The 18,846-nt window shown below is 35.5% G+C and overlaps 1 protein-coding gene across 1 annotated transcript in view; it reads right to left on the reverse strand.

Moving 5' to 3' along the window:
* The window catches only part of THADA (THADA armadillo repeat containing), a 282,735-nt gene that overhangs the window by 234,110 nt on the left and 29,779 nt on the right, over positions 1–18,846 (reverse strand). The window contains exons 17-22 of the mRNA XM_053924401.2: positions 17,023–17,233; positions 13,115–13,250; positions 12,709–12,845; positions 11,258–11,416; positions 9,752–9,909; positions 1,857–1,966 (exon numbers count right to left, since the gene is read on the reverse strand). Of these exons, the coding sequence (XP_053780376.1) occupies positions 1,857–1,966; positions 9,752–9,909; positions 11,258–11,416; positions 12,709–12,845; positions 13,115–13,250; positions 17,023–17,233 (911 nt within the window). The remainder of the gene's footprint in view (positions 1–1,856; positions 1,967–9,751; positions 9,910–11,257; positions 11,417–12,708; positions 12,846–13,114; positions 13,251–17,022; positions 17,234–18,846) is intronic.

The raw sequence follows: 18,846 nt of genomic DNA on the forward strand, positions 1-18,846 counted from the left end.
TTTACTTGATCCATACAACAAAAGTCAGGGAGATCTGTCAACAGAGCAAATATATTTTTCCTTATTATAGAGATGAAGAGATCAGAGGCTAAAAAGGTTAATTTTCACACAACCTCACTGACAATAATGGAATGGATATAAATAGAACTAAGAGCTTGTATCATATACTGCTGCTATTTCTCTATTCCACAATGCCTCCTATTATCTATGTCAGATAAAAACCATTCAGTGTCTCCATCCCTATTACAGCAAACCTACTTTATAGGTACCCATAATTTGGTCTCAATCTATCAGTTGTATGATATTGCTTAGTAAACTCCTTTGTCACCACCATTACAATAAGGCAGGCAGTAAACATTCACATAATAATATGCTGTGCTGATTCTAGCCTCTGAACACTTGCTCACAAAGTTTCCTCCTTTCTGCTCCTACCTAGTTAAACCTTACACATCCATCAGCACAAATTCCACCTCTTCCATTAAGCCCTACCAGCCTATCTCCGCTGCTTTCTCTATCTGATATTCCTATAGAACTTGTACATTTCACCTCAGTATTGATAATTATATTGGATTGTTTATCTTGTTCAAATGTGCTGGTCTCATTTTCCAAGTTGGTAATCAGCTAACACACATCTGTAAATACAGTGATATTGGATGCTTATAGCCAATGTCTGTTCTGGCCATGACACACCATCTGTTAAATATGTTGAATTTCATCCTGCTTATTTTCCAAACTAAACCATAAGCTCTTTGAGAACAGGGACCTTGTCGTATAAATAAGTATATACCCTCTAAACCAAACACAGTACTAAGCACCTAACTAGTGTTCAACATACATTTATTGATTTAAGAGACCAAATTGTGTTGATTTGGGAAAAGATACTATTAAGTCATGTCTACACTGGAAAGAAAAAGTTGAAAAGGTAATAAAATATTTTCTAGATTAGTAGTTTCATGTCAGGACCATTTTTTTTAGTGTGTCATTTAAAGATATTCTTTGCAGCCTGTAACTGCCAAAATGTTTTATAAATATTTTTACCAGGAGTGTGAAAAAAAATGTGTCAAAAAATATTCAAGGAGTATCTAATGGCCCAAAATAAAATGTTTACTAAGGCTACAAGGCTGGCAGAACTCTTCTTCATTTCAAAAAGTTTCCAGGCAATGGAAATGTTTTCCTGGAAAATACTACCTTTTATTTAGAGAACACTTGCCATGAACACTTAGTCATTAGTAATTTAAGGTTTCCTCAGAAGTTCTTTGGAGGAAATCTAGTACATGAATGAATGAAATTATCAGCACCTATAATGTAAAAACAAAATAAAACAAAAGACATTTGGCTAACTAGATGAAATCTACCTAAGTATTTTTCCAAGTAAGGGGGAAAAATATTTTATACTTTTTGGTCTATTTACTACTCTTTAAAATTTTCTGGAAGATAAAACTACAAAAAAACTTCACAAATTCCTTGTGTTTCTCTGCCTGTAATATACACAAATCAAAAAAAAAAACTAGAGGACTTATTTTATTCCACATGCCCAGTAATTTTCAATCAGACAAAATAGTCATTTCATTCAAGGAAAAAGAAATAGTAACTTCAAAGTTATTTTTAGCAAAATCTTTGAGTTTCCTTCAAATCACCTTTCAATGAGAGAGCAACTAGTTTGGACATTTCACTCAATCGTCTGCACTAAATCATACAATGAAACCTAAGAAAACAATTTCTTCCAAGAGTTTGAGCCAACTAAGTCTTGTTCTTTTAAACATCAAGAGCCACAACTAAATTCTACTTCCAAGCACATATTCGGTACATTCAGTCTTTGTAAAATGTACACAAAAGGATTATTTGTTTTGCTTTACCTGTTGAGTATTTCGGTGAGTTTCACAAAGCCAGTGTAAGCCAGTTCAAAAGCTCCTCTGTGCCTGGACTGTAAAAGGTGTTGTTTAAAGTGATCTCCTATTTCTTTTACCTTTAAAGCAAAATGAAACAATAAATGTTCAATTTATGCTTACATTTACAGGTGTTTTATGTCAGCAATATCATGTAGAACTCAGGGTTAGATAGTTGTCCATCCATAAACTTACTAAGTGACAGGTAGTATTTTAAGCATTTTTATATCATTGAATCCTCAATAATTCACAAAATAAGTACTATTACCTCTATTTTACAATGGGGAAAATGAGGCCCAGAAAGGCAAAGTAACTTATTCAAGGTCACACAGCACCGAAGTGATAGAACCAGTATATAAACCTAGGCAATGTGGCTCCAGAGTTGGCAGCCTTGAACTCCTACATTAGAAGTGCCTCCCTATGCCAGCTTCACAAACCTCGCTGTGTTCTTTGCTAGCACAAATCGTTCAACATCAACAGCCAATCACACAAGGTGACAATCCTCACACACCTATTGTGGTTAAAATAAGCATAAGGAGATTTACCATTTTAACCATCTTAAAGGGGACGGTTCAGTAGCATCCAGTATATCCACACTATTGTGCGACCGTCACGGCCATCAATCTACAGAACGTCTTCATCTTCCCAAAATGAAACTCCAACTCTTTAAACTACTCCCAGTAAATATCTTTTAGAAACACACAAACGTGAAGGGCAAGACTCAACGTGAAGGACCTTCTGAAAACTGACAGCATCACTTTGAGTCAGAACCATGGGTTTTTCCAAAATGCCCCCCAATAGCTATATATTGCCCTTCTGCATGCAAGGTTAGACAAATACCAAATATGGCTATTTTAAAGAATACATGGCTAACAATCAGTTATTGGTGAGTTTTTGTACACAGTTAACTATGAAATTGTTTGGGCTGACTGTATTTTTATACCATTAGGATTTGGTGGTTATCGGCTTCAGAAAATCCAGATTTTTAAATAAAACTCGGGACCAAAGCTATAACTGACTATTTCTTGATGCAGGTCTCCCCAGAAGTGACCTTATGGGGAAAAGGCAAGCTCACCCAAGATGGCTCATATACGCTTACCCAGAAATACCTTCTACCTAAGCACAGTGACTAAAGTGGTGTTCTGAACACATTAGAGATGGTAAAGCAATATAAAGCAGTTAAATATGTTACCATCAGCAAGTGTCTCAGTTTCCTAATCTTTAAACTGGGAAATAATAATACTTCATTCATAGGTTGTGTATTAAAATAAGTCAACAAATATAAAAGCTCAGAACACACCCATAATCTGTAATCCAATTCAGCTCAAATTAGTTATGTCTGGGTTTCCAAATAGAAGAAAAAGACATAATCCATACTCAAAATATATCTGATTAAGAGAGATAATGAGATATTTAGAAAAATAAGAATCAGATATAAAACCAACAAAGAACCAGAAAAGCAGCATATAATAGAATTGTTAAAATTCTAACACTTTAATAACCCAAAGAGTGCCATGTCATGTTCCTCAGTTCACATTTTCAAGTTTAGAGTTTCCATTATAGATCTAATGATACTCCTCATTTTAAATATGTTTTAAAGGCCACATACTATTAGTTGTCAAAAGCAACAGTCAGGGTAAGCCTTATCATTTTATCTTCAAAAGAGTAATTTCAGAGTATATTTTGAACAGAATTGTCAAGCCTTAAGTGTAAACTTAACTGCCAAGATACAGCCAAAGCTCAATAATCCTAAAAAACAGGCACCAGGAAAACACCAGTTAGCTAACTTGTTATAACCATTATTTCTATCAGAGAAATAAAAGAAGATTTCTAAGAAGGTGTTTCAAGCCACAGAAAATAAAAACATGAAATCATAGAGAAGGGGTTTCTCCAACTTCCTTACTTTTTTCTAAAATATTATAGATAATCAAAACATTCTTCAGGAAAACACAATGTTACTGGTAAAGCGCTTCTTTGTGGACTTAAGAACAGTCCACAATCTACTTCTTAAACAAAGATCATATTTTCATTGCTTCCTCTATTCTAACTCCCATCAAAGGGGCCTAAACCAAAAAGCATACAATAAAATCAAAGCACTCAGAAGTGTGACCAGTGGATGGTCTTTTCAAGGGTGGACCTGAACTCTAAGTAGTGCTGGCCTCAGAAAACAGAATGGTTCTAAGGACACAAGTGAGAGGCAGGTAGTTTCTCCTCACTGCATTTTTTACTTAATTTCCAAAAAAAAAAAAAAAAAAACCCACCTAGGAATACCCAGGCTTATTGTGAATTTTTCCCTTTGAAGAGAGTGTAAAATTTCTGTTAATCAAACAGGAAGTGTTCCTTTAGCACAGTGCCAAATGCTTCACAGATTAGCGTTAGTAGATAGAAAAGAGCAAAACAAGGTATCTGTCCTCAACGCGCTTTCATTTCAGAGAAAACCAATGTGCTGGATGGTACCCATGAGAAGCTCAACAGCTCCAAGAAATCCAAGATCCTTCTGTACTGACATAAACTATTAGAAGAAGATTCATGAGCAAATGTCAAACAGGATGTACCTGGGTGGACCAAAATGGAAGAGGATAACTAACTGGAAAGAAGCTGGGTGGCTAGAATGAATGAACAAACACTTTTTTTAAGCACCTGCTACCTGCCAGGCACTTTACTGGGTCTTTTCATATAAATGAATACAGAATATAAGGACAAGGTTAGCAAATCTGGCTGAAAGGCCTCACAGTTTTATGCTATAAAACAGTGGAAAGTAGGGAAGGTAGGGACTTGTACCCCATTACAAAGTGCAGGGGAAGCCAGCAGGGCAGAGTGGCCTGTGAGCAGCTGGACAGGGAAATGGGGCCGTGTTCACACCCTTCCACCACATATTCACACTACAGGGAACAGATCTGATGCAAACAACCCAGAAAATTAATGACAATAGTCAGAATCAGAAACGGAATCTTTACATTTAATTTTAAAAATGAAAAAGTCCTCTGAAAACTCCAACTCAAAATTGTCCAGGACTTTATTAGATGGCACCGAAGTCCTACATACAGTTCACAAAAAACTTTCGTTTGTAAAGACATAGCTGATGTCTTTAAAATAATTTCTTAATGAATGACATAGACCACAAAATTTTTGAAAGGGAATTAGGTAAGAATATAAGAAAAGGAACTGATTCCTGTTCTTAAAATTAAATTCTAGTCATTGTCTTTCTAAATTGAGCAGCTCCTGACTCTAACTTTTCATAAAACCTACTTCTGTAGGCAAATTAATATGCTTTCATAGATTTACAGGGCATGGCTCTGCACAGGGGACACTGCTACCTGCCATGTCTCTAGGGACCCATTCATAATCCCCCAGTGGACTACTTTAGGGAGCTAAACGCTCATCCAGAGCATAAAACCCACAAGGGACAAGTGTAAATATACTTTTTATTTTCCCTGTATCTATACTGTAGAGAGAAATACAGTAGAAACATCAAGGCTAATTCCACTCATTATAAGTTAGATAAGCCCAAGAGGAATTAAGTATAGGTGGGACATTTCTATAAAAACACTGTACAGTGGTTAAGATCCGAGAGGGCAGAGTTCGGGAACCCTGCTCGGCCTCCTTACTAATACTAGCTAATTAAGCAACACAGTTCCCTCGTCTGTGAGACGGGGTAAAACTAGAACCTACTTCACAGGATTGTTCTGGGGGGAAAAAATGAGATTATACATATAAGCACTTAGTAGAGTACATGGCACAAAAGAACAAATAATAAATGACCATTTTGTTTTTATTTTGTATTATCAAGTAATAACGCTTAATTCTAAACTTTAATTTAAAGTTTGACTTTAAGGCACAGACACTTCTTACAATCTTAGGAATGTCAATAGGAGTTTCTAATTCCACTTTGGTTAAATGGTATGGTTTATAAAAAGTTTACACTACAGTAGGATAATTAATGTTTTAAATAGTGCTTTCTCTACTATAATGATTTCTTACTAACATTTGGAATTTTGTCAAAGCCTAAACATTATTCTCTTATATAATAACAACAAAGATATCAGTTTTCTATTATTCAGACATCTTCTTCCTAGACTGTTTATTCTTTGATTTCTAGCAAATTCTTAACTGTGTGGCATTTTAACTATTGCCTGTCAGTCTGACCTTCTGTCTTGTGTCTCCTACTGTATTTCTAAGTCCGTTGAGGTCAGAGAACCACATATTGTATTTCTTTAAGTTGCCACAATACCCTTATAGTAAGGCCGTCAATAAATAGGTGATTAAATGATGTGCTTAACTTCACTTCACAGCTTAAAAATGGTAACCTGCTTTCAGTACAATTCAACGAATACTTGTTCCTAATTTCTTAAAAATAATCCTTAGCAAAGAAAACACAAAAGGCAATTTCTTTAAGACCTATGAATGCTCATAAACACATCTCCCATTTTGCAGTCCATTACAGAAAATCTAAAACAGTCACAAAATATTGGAGGAAATGTATAAACCCAGTTAGCCATGTAGATCATGAAAATTACAACAGAATCTGAAGTAGGAGTTTAAAAAATACCTAATTTCTGATAGTTGGTAATTATTTTTATTCATGTGATTGTGACAGTAATTACTACAAAGGGGAAAGCAGCCCGAAAATCTATCCAAGAGCTTCTTTTTAGAAATATTAGGGGAAATATATAAATATGCATACATTGATACTTCATGTGGAGGAAGTTGTTTAAAAAAATCAGTAGGCACTGGGTATCTGATGTCCCATGGCAAGGGGACCAACAAAATGTACCAGGCAAAAGCTGTACATCAGCAAAACACCCAGCTTGAAACCTAGACACGTACCAGTCAGGAAGCTGAGAGATAAGGTTGCCTGTACTGCTTACTCTTTAAGGGTCTCGACTACATCCCTCAAAGCTGGTTTGATCTCTGCCTCTCCCACTGGGACATTATGAAAGAACCTTTCAGTATGTGATTACCTCGCAGGAGGAAAGTCAGACATGCCTCTGAATGAACACATTTTCCTCTTGGTGAAGCTGCAGAGGATACACTGCTTCACTAGTGATTTAGGGAAATGAATCATTTGCTAAAAAGTTCAGGAGCAAGTTGCCTTACTGTCCTATTGCTTACAAAAATTTGGTTGGGTATGGGAAGTAGGGAAAATTAAATTTAAAGAAAAATTAAATGAGCAGTTCAGAACAAAGACAGCATTGTGCCGTGTCAGAACACAGGTTGGAAAGAAGAAGAATTGGGTTCCTGTCCCAGAGCTACCACAAACCAGCTTTGTGATCTTGGGCAAACCAGGTAACATCCAAGGGCTTCAGTTTCCCCTTGTACAAGAGAGCTGGAGAGTATCATCTCTGCGAGCCTTCCAGCTCTAATAGTTTGTGAATACAACACTGAATACTGAGAAGTACAAATGGGCACCAGTTTTGGTACAGCAACCAAAATCCCCAAATTGTAATCTCACTACCTGCTGGCCTATCATTAACTACAGTCACATACATGGTAATTAAGTGGTCACCCCTTTAACAAAGGGCCATAAGGACAGGCTTAAAGGAAGTGGGCTTTAAAAGAAATCCTCTCTTAACTACATTCGAGACATCTAATTACAATAGAATTACACTCGTTTTTTCGAGAGTGAAGGGTGAGTGGAGAGTAAGACAAGCGTAAGGCTCAACATTGGTATTTTCAGATGTACGGAACAGCCTCCTTCATCCATTCAGAGAAAAGCAGATCACAGTCATACTGGTTTTGGGAATAACAAATCCAGATTTTCTGCATTCTCCCACAAAGGGTAGCATTCTGCCTACAAGTCACTTCACTGCCTCTGCTCTGCAGGTTTGTTACAGTCGCCATCACCTGAGGTGTTGACTTTTAATTCTTAGTTTTGGCACCAGGTGCACAGAAAATCTAGTGTTGCCAGGGCAACAGCGCCCGTGGAAGGAAGGTGGACCTTGGGCATGGCCCAGGCACTCCTGTGTAAATTAGGAGTTTCTTCTCTGTCATTATATTTTTTAACTCTTAAATGTTTTAAGCACGTGGGAGTATTTTTTTAAATTTAAAGGAATTCCATGGAGCAAAATTTTATGTTTAAAAGAAGGACTCCTCTAGCAATATGAATAACACTAATTTCTTGATGACTTTGGGTTTTCCTTGACGACTCTGGGTTTTCCTTGACGAAATGTTCCCAAACTAAGGCATTTCTTTAAAGTCAGCATGATGAAGAATGACGTTTTCCACAGGAGGCAGGGCTTCCCTGTCAGAACAGTGCTGTCACAGACACTCGTGATCACTCATTCAGTGGCTAATTTCTTCTCAAACCTGTATGTATGAGGTCACCGCATGAACAGCAACATAGAAAAATGACTAAACCTCAGGAGACTAGTTAATATTTTTCAGAAAAACAGGATGCTATTTTGCATTCCAGAAAACAGTCATTAGGAGAGTTCTTTGGTTTGTAAGAGCCTCTCTGTTATTATTGCTGTTGTTCTTTCACGAACATCTCTTTCACTTTACATTAACTCCCAATGTTAATACGGCTATCTCACATGTATTAAATTCATAAGGTTTGGGCACTATATGAAAGCTGTCAAGGCAAAATAATTGTCATAGGAAGTTTTCAGGTCTTTCTAAGTTACAGTAAAAGCAAAATATGTTGCCCATACTTAAAAAAAAAAAAAAAAGAAAACACTATCCAACAAGCCCCAAAACTAGATGTTTTAACTCGTCCTTGAAAAGTTAAAACTTTTTCAGGGTCCCTTGAAAAGTCGAGGGACTCTGGCATGTGTACTGTTCAGGAAGACGGTGAACACCAGAGAAGTAACGATTAGTCACAGCTGGATTCCTCAGCTACGATGTCAGCATTGGCACCGCAGCCAGTCACCAGCAATGACTGCAAGTAACTCTAAGACACTAACGTCTGTTTGATTTGGAAGGGAATAAGGAACACAATGGTGCTGGCAGCGTACTGTTCCCTTTGCCATTCTCCACCTCGAGGCCTTGCAACATCACTATAAGCCCAGCTGTTAGCCAGATGTAATAAGCACATGAGCCTAAGAGAGTGTGAGAATAAAAATATTAGCATTACTTCCATGGAAATAGTCACACGGTTATTATAGAAATAATCAGCATTAACATACTACAATGTTTGTTTTGTTCTTAAATGTTGTAACACCCTAAGGGAAAAATTATCTTTATATGAAAAAGGTTAAAAAGGAAAGTATGTGTTATATATCTTTGCTGGAAAACGGATTTGTTGAAACCATATGGAGAGGAAGAGGGAATCAATTAGAAACAGAAATCTAATAAATCTGAAATATTTCCAAATGAAATTTCCAAATGAAATGCTTATGGTAAGCTAATTTCTTGTAAACAGCACACTCAAGTCACTTGAACAGTCCCAGATGCTGAATGAACTTTGTGGTCTCGAAATAAAAGCCAACAGACCAAAGTGGCTACAACTTCATTATCAACGTAGTGGGAAACAAGAGTCCATAATCAACCGATATGGTACTATTTTTTCCTTTGCAAAATTTAAGAAGTTCATGGAGTTTTACTAAATAGGCAATTTCATTTAAAATTGAAATTTAAATTTGTATGTGTTGATTAAAATATGATAATACTTTACCATATTTTAAAAGTGAGGTAAAATCTACAGTTATTTACACAACTTAGAAAAAATGTTTCTAAAAATGCACAGTTTTGAAATGAATTGCAAGGTTTAATTCTTAAACTACCATAAACTCACTGCAGTTGACAGGAGTATGATTTTATTCAAGAAATATTCACAACTTTTTTTTACAAATTTGACTTATAAATAAAAGGCTGCGACCTATGCTTTGACCAGAAATCACACCAGGTGAAATAAACATTCACTCTACCTGCTCCTCCGTCAACAGCGCACCAGCAGGTTCTGGCACAAGCTGCGCGGGTAGGAGTTGGCACAGGGCGCCTAGCAGCAGAGACACCTCCTTCATGCTTCTCCAACAGCATACGAGCACCATCTGAGCCGTTACATCACATGTTTTTCCTTCTTTACCTTGAAAAAAAAATCTATTGCAACATTTGATTGCTCACATCCCAAGTTTCTTAGAACCAGCTTATTTATCATTTCTCCAAGAATAATCTGCTTAAACAAACCAATTTGTCATAAATTATATTTGCTCAGGAGAAAATAACTAACATATGTTGAGCATGTCCTATGACCAGGAATCATGCTAAGTCTTTTTTAAATAAATTATTTTCAAAATAAATTTAATATTGTTTCAAAACTTACATCTAACCTTTGGAAATCAATGAAATAAACTCTGCCAGTCAGTAATCCATAAAATATGACTATAACAAATATACTTCATTACTTCAAATATACTTATGTGGGTGAGGGTGGCTTTTATATCAGAATAAGACTATTTAAATCAGAAGGAAATACAAATGTGCTTTCAAAATATATTTAAATTTCATGGCAAATAAGCTGTAATTATCCTTATTCTCTTTTTCAAGTTTTAGAAATATTTTAAACATTAAAAAAATCCAAGTTATTAAGTTTAAAAGGTAGGTAAACAAAACAATATTTACAATGTAATCCCACTTGTGTTTTTAAAAGCCCACTAAACTAAAAGGATAAATGTACGTACACATAAATATATAGAACAGGTATAAAAGAATACACACTCAAAGGGAAGAAGTGGGATTAGGAAGGAGATGAAAGATAACTTTAATTTGTTTGTAAATCATATTTACCTCTGAATTGTTTGAAACTAATATAATAAACATATATTCATGTTACTTTGTGCAATTAAGGAACAAACCAAATTTTTACAAGACAATATCCCCATCTAGTGGAGAATGTAGAATGTGTAATAAATCACTAAGATACTGCTTCTGATGACTTTTTGTATCATTATAGAAAATTGTAAAAAAATAACTAATGAGAAAATAAACAGTAAGAACTTGAATTTTGGAGGCTTGGTCCAATAGAACAGCTCACATCTGACTGTAATAAGGCTTGTTTCCTTTAAGAGGCTGCTTGACTATAAGGACATCTCGCAACAGACAACAACGAAGCATACTGCGAGAAGCTGATCACGGGTGGAACCCAAGCTCACCGTGCACCACTCTGCTTACATCGCCTGGATGTCAAGACAGGTTTTAGCATTCAAGTGCTTTTTTTGTAGCACCTTATATACTGCACTAGGGCATACCACTTTCTGGTAAGAGTTTTAAATTCATTCCCCAAATAAATCATTTTTAAGCTCAAAAAAGACTTCATTTTAAAAAAATCTTCCATATATATCTGCAGCCTCTGATTTACTATAAAAAGAGCATTTTGTACATTTTTTGATTTGTCACTGAAATGCCAATTACAATACTGATTTAATATATGCTACCTTTGATTTCCGCAGAAGTATCAGTATTTGGTATACTGGCACTCAAGTCCTCCAAATCAAAGCTATCACGTTCCTTTAATATTTTGGCTTGATTGAAGTAATCATTAGTATCTCGTGGCTGAATCTCACTCAGAATCATCTGTAAGCGGTTTGCTGACTCTGAGGGAGAGAGAGGACAATACATAAAACCCCAGTTTCATATCACATGCCGATTTTCCTTGTAGGTATTTGCCTTCAAAATTTTTGTAATTTAGAGCCCTGGCTGGTGTGGCTCAGTGGATTGAATGCCATCCTGTGAACCAAAGGGTCATCGGTTCAATTCCCAGTCAGGGCACATGTCTGGTTTGCAGGCCAGGTCCCCTATAGGGGGCATGTGAGAGGCAACCACATATTAATGTTTCTTCTCCCTCTCTTTCTCCCTCCCTTCCCCTCTCTAAAAATAAATAAATAAAATCTTTTAAAAAAAGAAATTTGTAATTTTCAATGTTTAATAATCAGCTCATCAGAAGGGACTCACTGGATACATAATGTGAAATTTATTTATGTAAGGTCTTAATGACACTGAGGGTACTTTTAAAATATGACAAATATATTAAATAGGTTGAAACAAGGACAACAAAACCACAACAGAAACTGTCCATAGGGCAAAGGTTGCCATTCCATTTAAATCACTTTTCTTAGTATTGTCTAAGAATCTCAAATATGGTGCTCAATCATAGGAAAGAAGAACAATAAATGTTTATCAATTTTGTTTTAAGACATTGTTTTCCTATGTACAACATAAGTTATCAAGGTTTAAAGAGAGAAAGCTTAAAAAAAACATAAAAGAAACCCCACCACAAACAAAAGCAACCTTTTATAGTCCAGCAGGAGTATCATAAAGACTCCATATTTGACTTTAAATGCATTAAGGAATATACTGCTTTCTAAGCATGATTTCCAGTCCTAGTATTATATTAAACTTCATTTTTATTCTCTGAGCACTCACTGGATCTGAAAGTGTACGCTCCATGAAAGTAAAACTTTTTTCTTTTAAAGATTTCATTTATTTTTAGACAGAAGAGAGGGAAGGAGAAAGAGAGAGAAACATCAATGTGCAGTTGCCTCTTGCATGCTCCCTGCTGGACAATGGAACGGCCACCTCTCTAATTTATAACTGCCTGCTCTCCCAGTCCCAGCAATTACCAGTAGCTGGTGGGTTGGGTTCTGAAACGACAGTGTTATAAAACCCAATTTACCCCAGGGGAGGAAGTGCCTGACTCATCACCTGGTTATTTATTTACTTCAGTTATTTTGTTACACTTAAAGATATTATTTAAAAGGCAGAAATATCACTAATAATAATTACTTTTCTCCCCTGTTTAGCATGTATAACTCTCCAAAGAAATGATAAGGGAAAAAATTTAAAAGGAAAGAAAAATGTATTAATTCAAGGTTATTCCTTTGCTGACCTGAGTCAGTGTCCATTGGGATGAGGCCTTCCGGGGAAGAGCTCTGAATGACTGGAGACACCACAGCAGAGAGCCTGTAGGACATCAAAAGGAGCTTCTCCACCACAGGTCTCCACTCACTCACCAACCGCAGGCTGCTGCAATAAGGATGCCGGGGAAATTTATACTAAGAGCAAAAATCAAGTTTTGTAAGCAGAAAACAATAGACAATATGAGTTTAAACAGTTTGAGGTTCAAAACTGTACAATTTATGAAACATTTAAGAAATAAAAATGTGTGTATATATGTATATTTTTAAATCTAATTTTTAGTTATCTGTAAGGTCACAGATTCCCTTCCCAGGACACATTCCAATAAGAGTTTAGAGCCCAGAAATAAGTGTTGAGAAAATTGTGGACACACTTACTTTAGAGTTAACTTCTGCAAAGCCTTTGTTATACAGTGAACTCGTCCATACATTGGAAATGATGCTGCTGCCTGAAGCAGAGAATTTTCAGCCTGAGTTATTTCTTCCTCAAGATTTTCTAACAAGCATTTGATAACTAGAAAAAGCAAACAAACAAAAAGTAATGCAAGTTTAAAACCACACTTATAAATTTGTGAACAGCAAAACAGTTCCCATGAAAACACCCAACTCAACTGATCTTTATACTAGAAATTTTGAATTAAAAAAAAACTCTTTCCAGGTTATTTGGCCTGTTATCCATTTCCAGTTATGGTAGAACTGAGTCCCTTTTCCTAATTTCCTGGATCCATTTATAGCATTCACTCCTACTCATTCCCCCTAGAATCCTCTATTTGGGGTATTGGACCCTGGGCCCATGTGCCATATGCTGTTTGGACACATATTTTTTAAAATAATAGGTTTATTGTGATATAAGTCATACAAGATATAATTTATACTTTTAAAGTTTACAAGTCAGTTGTCTTTAGTATATGCACATTCACAAACAAGTGCAACCATCACAATTAATTTTAGAACATTTTCATACTCCCTCATCAAAAAATCCTCACCCATTAACAGTCCCTACCCTCGCTGCACTTTTCATCTTCCCAAGCCATAGACAACCACAGATCTATTGTCTGTCTCTACAGATTTGCCTATTCTGGACATATCATATAACATAACGGTTTCAAAGTTCATCCATGTTGTAGCATGTATCAAGATTTCATTCTTGCTTACAGAGTAACAGTCCATTGTATGGATATACATTTTGTCTCTTAACCAATTCATAAACATGTGGGTTGTTTCCACTTTTTAACTATTATTAATAATGCTGCTATGAACATTCATGTATGTTTTTATTCTCTTCAGTATATACCCATTATGAGCTGAATGTCTGTATCCCCCCCCAATTCATGTTGAAGCCCTGCACCCCAATGTGGTGATATTAGGAGGTAGAGCCTTTAGGAAGTAGTTAGATTTCAATGAGGCCATGAGGGTGGGACACCCACCCCCATGGGGTCAGTGTCCTTATAGGAAGAGGAAGAGAGACCAGAGCTTTCTCTCTCTCCTCCATGTGGGCACAAAGTAAAAAGGTTCCTGTCTGTAAGCCAGGAAGGTCCCCACCAGGAAAGGAAGCTACCAGCACCTTAATATTGAACATCTCAGCCTCTATAACTGAAAAAAATAAATGTCTATTGTTTAAGTTATCCACCCTATAGTGTCTTGTTATAGCAGCCTGTGCTGTCTTGAGACAATGCCAGAGTAGAACTATGGAGTCATACAGTGACCCTCTATTTAATCTTTTGAGGAACTGCCAGACTGTTTTCCAAAGTGGCTGCACCATTTTACATTCCCACCAGAAGTCATGAAGGATCCACTTTCTCCACATCCTCATCAACACTTGCTACTATCTTTTTATTATTATTATTATGGTCATCCTACTGGATATGAAGTACTTCCTCACTGTGATTTTGACCTGCTTTTCCCTAATGGCTAACGATGTTGAGCATCTTTACATGTACTTATTGCTCACATTTAACTTTTTTGCCTATTCAGATTCTTTGTCCATTTTTAAATTTGGTTACATCCTTTTAATAGTGAAGTGTAAAAGCTCTTTATATATTCTGGATACAAATCTCTTACCAAATAAAGAATTTGCAAATATTTTTCCCATTCTGCCATTTTCTTTTCACCTTTTTGATGACATCCTTGATACAACAAAAGTTTAATGAAGTCCAATTTATCTAATTTTCCTTTGTTGCTTATGTTTTGGGTATTGTATCTAACAAACCACTACCTACCTCAAGATCACAAAAATTGACACCCATATTTTCTTCTAAGAGTTTTTTTTTCTATTTAGTGCTTACATTTAGGTCTATGATTCATTTTTAAGCTAATTTTTGTATATGGTATGAGGTAAGGTGTCCAATTTTCTTTCTTCACATGAGAATGTCTAGTTATCCCAGAAGAGCAGATGTCTTCCCTCACCACTCAGAGGAATTATATTTTACAGTTTAGAACTGTGTATAACCAGTAAATTATTATTAGGGACATATCAAGAACTCCTAAAAATCATCAGGAAAATAACAACTGCATAGAAAACTGAAAGAAGGACATGAAAAATCGTTTCACCAAAGGGGAAAAGTGAACAGCTTCTAAACACGTAAAAGGATGCTCAATTACATTAGCAATCAGAAAAAGTCAAGATTAAACCACGAGATACCATTTTATGTTCTACAAATTTTTAAAATCTGACAATAGCAAGTTATGGTGATTATGAGACGTACCACAACTCTCACTCATAGGCGGGAGTCTAATTTGAAGTTCTATCTAGCATCCTCTAGTAAAGTTGAAGATGTACATACTTTATAACTAAGCTATTCTACCTTTTTGTTTACTATAAATCCTTAGACATGTGCATTAGAAAAGCTATACAAGAATGTTCACATCAGCATTGTTTATTTAGGAAAAAAAGTATATCAACAGGAGAATGCATTAATAAACTTTAATAAATGCATATATGTATTACTGTTTACATAAAATTCAAAATCATGTGAAAATAAATTTACCATGTATAATGCACAATATTGTGCCCATGTTTTTAAAGGAAAAATAAGGATGTACATTATATATGGGTAGTACTAATTCCGTATGTTTTTAATTCTTTTATTTATGCTTATGCATTAAAAGTGTAACTCTAGCCCTGGCTGGTCTGTCTCAGTGGATTGAGTGCCAGCCTTTGAACCAAAGGGTCACTGGTTCGATTCCTAGTCAGGGGGAAAAAAAAAAGAAAAGAAAAAGGTGTAACTCTAGAAAGCAATAATGACATCCATATGCAAAACAATACCCTGGAATATGGTAATTGGTTTTGTTTCTAAATATAAATAAATAAATAATTGAGTTTAAAAAATTAAAATGAAAGATTTTTTCCCTAAAGTTTGGGCCAAAAACACGGGTGCACATTATGCACAGCAAAATGCAGTAATGTTATTTAACGACATATACACAGGTGGTAAAACTTTGGTAAAAACAAGATGAAAGGTTAATATAAAACACAGAAAAGTAATTACATGGCGGGGATAGGGAGCTATGACAAAGGAGAGCCTTCAAAGGTATGGCTACTGTTGTGTTTCTTAAGCTGGGCGTTATCACTTAGGTTGAGAACAAAACTTGTTAAATTTTTATATTATTACTATTTAAATCCTACGTATTTAAATATTTTTTAATGTTTGAAATATTTTATAAAGTTTTAAAACTTTGGAGAAAATAATTTTCGACTCTATATCTAACCTCTTTTTGTAAAAAAAATAAAAATCCCTATCTGCCCTTATTTCCAGTACAATTTCAAAATGAAGGTTTTAAAATTAAGTACCTAACTCTCCAACGAATATTTGTTGAAATCAGCCAACTGAGACCCTAGATTTTAGAACTGGCTGTAAGGAAAGAGTAAAAAGCAGGGGTATGTCAGCCAGGTGAAACATAAACTATGACAGACAGAGGAACTCTCTGCTCTACACAGAAATAACAAAGACGATGTGGCCACAGTCAGGGTAAAATTTCTGCAGAAGAAAAAGTACACTTTTAGTACAGAGAGAGTTCAATAGCAGCTTTATTAATGTAGATTTGCATGTCTACTTATTTAATATGAACATCTGTTTAAAAGCAAGTGTTAAGAGCTGAGAAAACTATTTGCATAAGAGAAACTCATGGTATTCTCATAAGCTGGTAAGCTACTATGCTGGTAAACTCTTAAACAAAAAACCACAAAGAAATGTTTAACCATTAGCTATTCCAACTAAATGAATAATGAATGAGTAAGATACTGGTTTTGATAAATAAGAGCAAAAGGTCATTTACTCAATACGAACCCATTAATGTGTTACTTTCCACCACAGCAGCAGACGTATCTCCACTTCCACACGAAACCGGCTGAGTTAAGTAGGTGGACAGAGATGACGGCAGAGCATTCTGACAGATCAAGAAGTTCAGCAAGTAGGAAGCTGTTACACAGTCATAGGGTTTGGTGCTGGTGCTCAGCACCAGTGCTGCCTGGAATAAGCCTTGCAGTTTCTCTGAACCCTAAAATAAAGCACAGACTCAGTAACTGTCACTAAAACATTTCTTTAACTTGAAGGAATAATACATACTTAAAAAGAGAGCCTGCTGCAAAACTGCAACTCAATAAGAACATTAATTCCCTTTCTCCCTGAATATAGGTCAGAGTTTTGATTATAGCAATTAATGATTATTATTAATCAGTTCTAGTGATGAGGGTCTTGAAAACAATATCAATTGGGATATTCAACACTGATAAAGCTTTTTTTAAAAGTACCTTTCTTCAGCAAAAGTGTACTTTTTCCTGCAGGAACTCTGCTACGGCAATAGCCAGATCATCTCCGTTATTTCTATATACATACACCTGAGTTCTTTTGTACATCCAGGTTGTTTTACCTGGTCGGCATAGTCCTACCCTCCTCCCTTACCTCTTCCCATAGAGCTAGTTCAAAGAAGGAAAATACAAACCCATACAAAACTACAGGGGTGGCGGGGAGTACTGGGGGGGGAAATGCAGACAACTTTAGTTGAACAACAATAAAATAATTTTAAAAAAAATACAAATCCACCAGGCTGCTCCTGGCAAAGCTCCATGCATACACATGGAAAATTATCAGAGAAGTCTCAGAAATTCTGCATCAGAGCTCCCACACCTGTATCTACTATATCTCATGTACAAATCCACTCACACAGCCCCATCCTAAAAAAGACAGAACCAAGGACAATTCACTGTAATACCCATGGAAAGGCAAGTGGGCTGAGGACAGGAGACGTGGGTCCTAGTCCCAACTCTACAACTGACAAGGGGCATGTTCACCATGCTGGAACCCAGTGTTCCACTGCTCAATAATACTGATTTGACTAGGAATATTCCATAGTTGTCTAATATAAGAAAAAAAATCATTATAAACTTAATTTTGAATTTCATTATAGGTAAACTCACAATTAATGATGTCAAATGTACTAATTCAAATATCAGTTAATTTCAATTTAAATTCTTTGCCTTTAGATATGTTTAATTTTTTATGACATAAAAAACTTAAAAAACAGTGTCCAAAAGCTCAACTCTAAATAGTATTTGAAAGAACCAATTAAGCATCTAAGCCATTTTTTGTAACTAACAGTTACATCTCTGAATTTCTTAACTAACCAGTTAGTAAGAAAAATAATATACAGACTTTGGATCTAAAATATCTTTGTTCTACCATCTGAGGTCAATCAAAATATAATATAAAGACCTTGGATATGTTATTCCACAAGAAATAAGGGCAGTAGATTTTATATATACATATCTGTGTGTATAGATGTGTGTGTGTGTGTGTATCCTTACAGAGCTTAGGTTAGCATTAAAAAATGTTTTAAGTTTAATTATATTAAAATACTAATTATATATTAATAATATATTGATATAAGGTATACCAAAAGAAAGATTTTGGACATATATAATTAATATTTAAAAATCTTGAATGCCTATTCCTAAGATCATTTTACTAATATGCAAGCCAGACCAGATATTAGAACCATGGGAAGTGCAAGGTGTTGGGAAGAGAGTGGAGGCTGGAGATGTAGTAGACCGACCAGGGAGAGAACTGTTGTTAACCTCAAGTACTCTGAGTTTCAGTCTCAGTTTAGCTACT

This window comes from Desmodus rotundus, chromosome 5, assembly GCF_022682495.2.
Source record: "Desmodus rotundus isolate HL8 chromosome 5, HLdesRot8A.1, whole genome shotgun sequence".
NCBI lineage: Eukaryota > Metazoa > Chordata > Mammalia > Chiroptera > Phyllostomidae > Desmodus > Desmodus rotundus.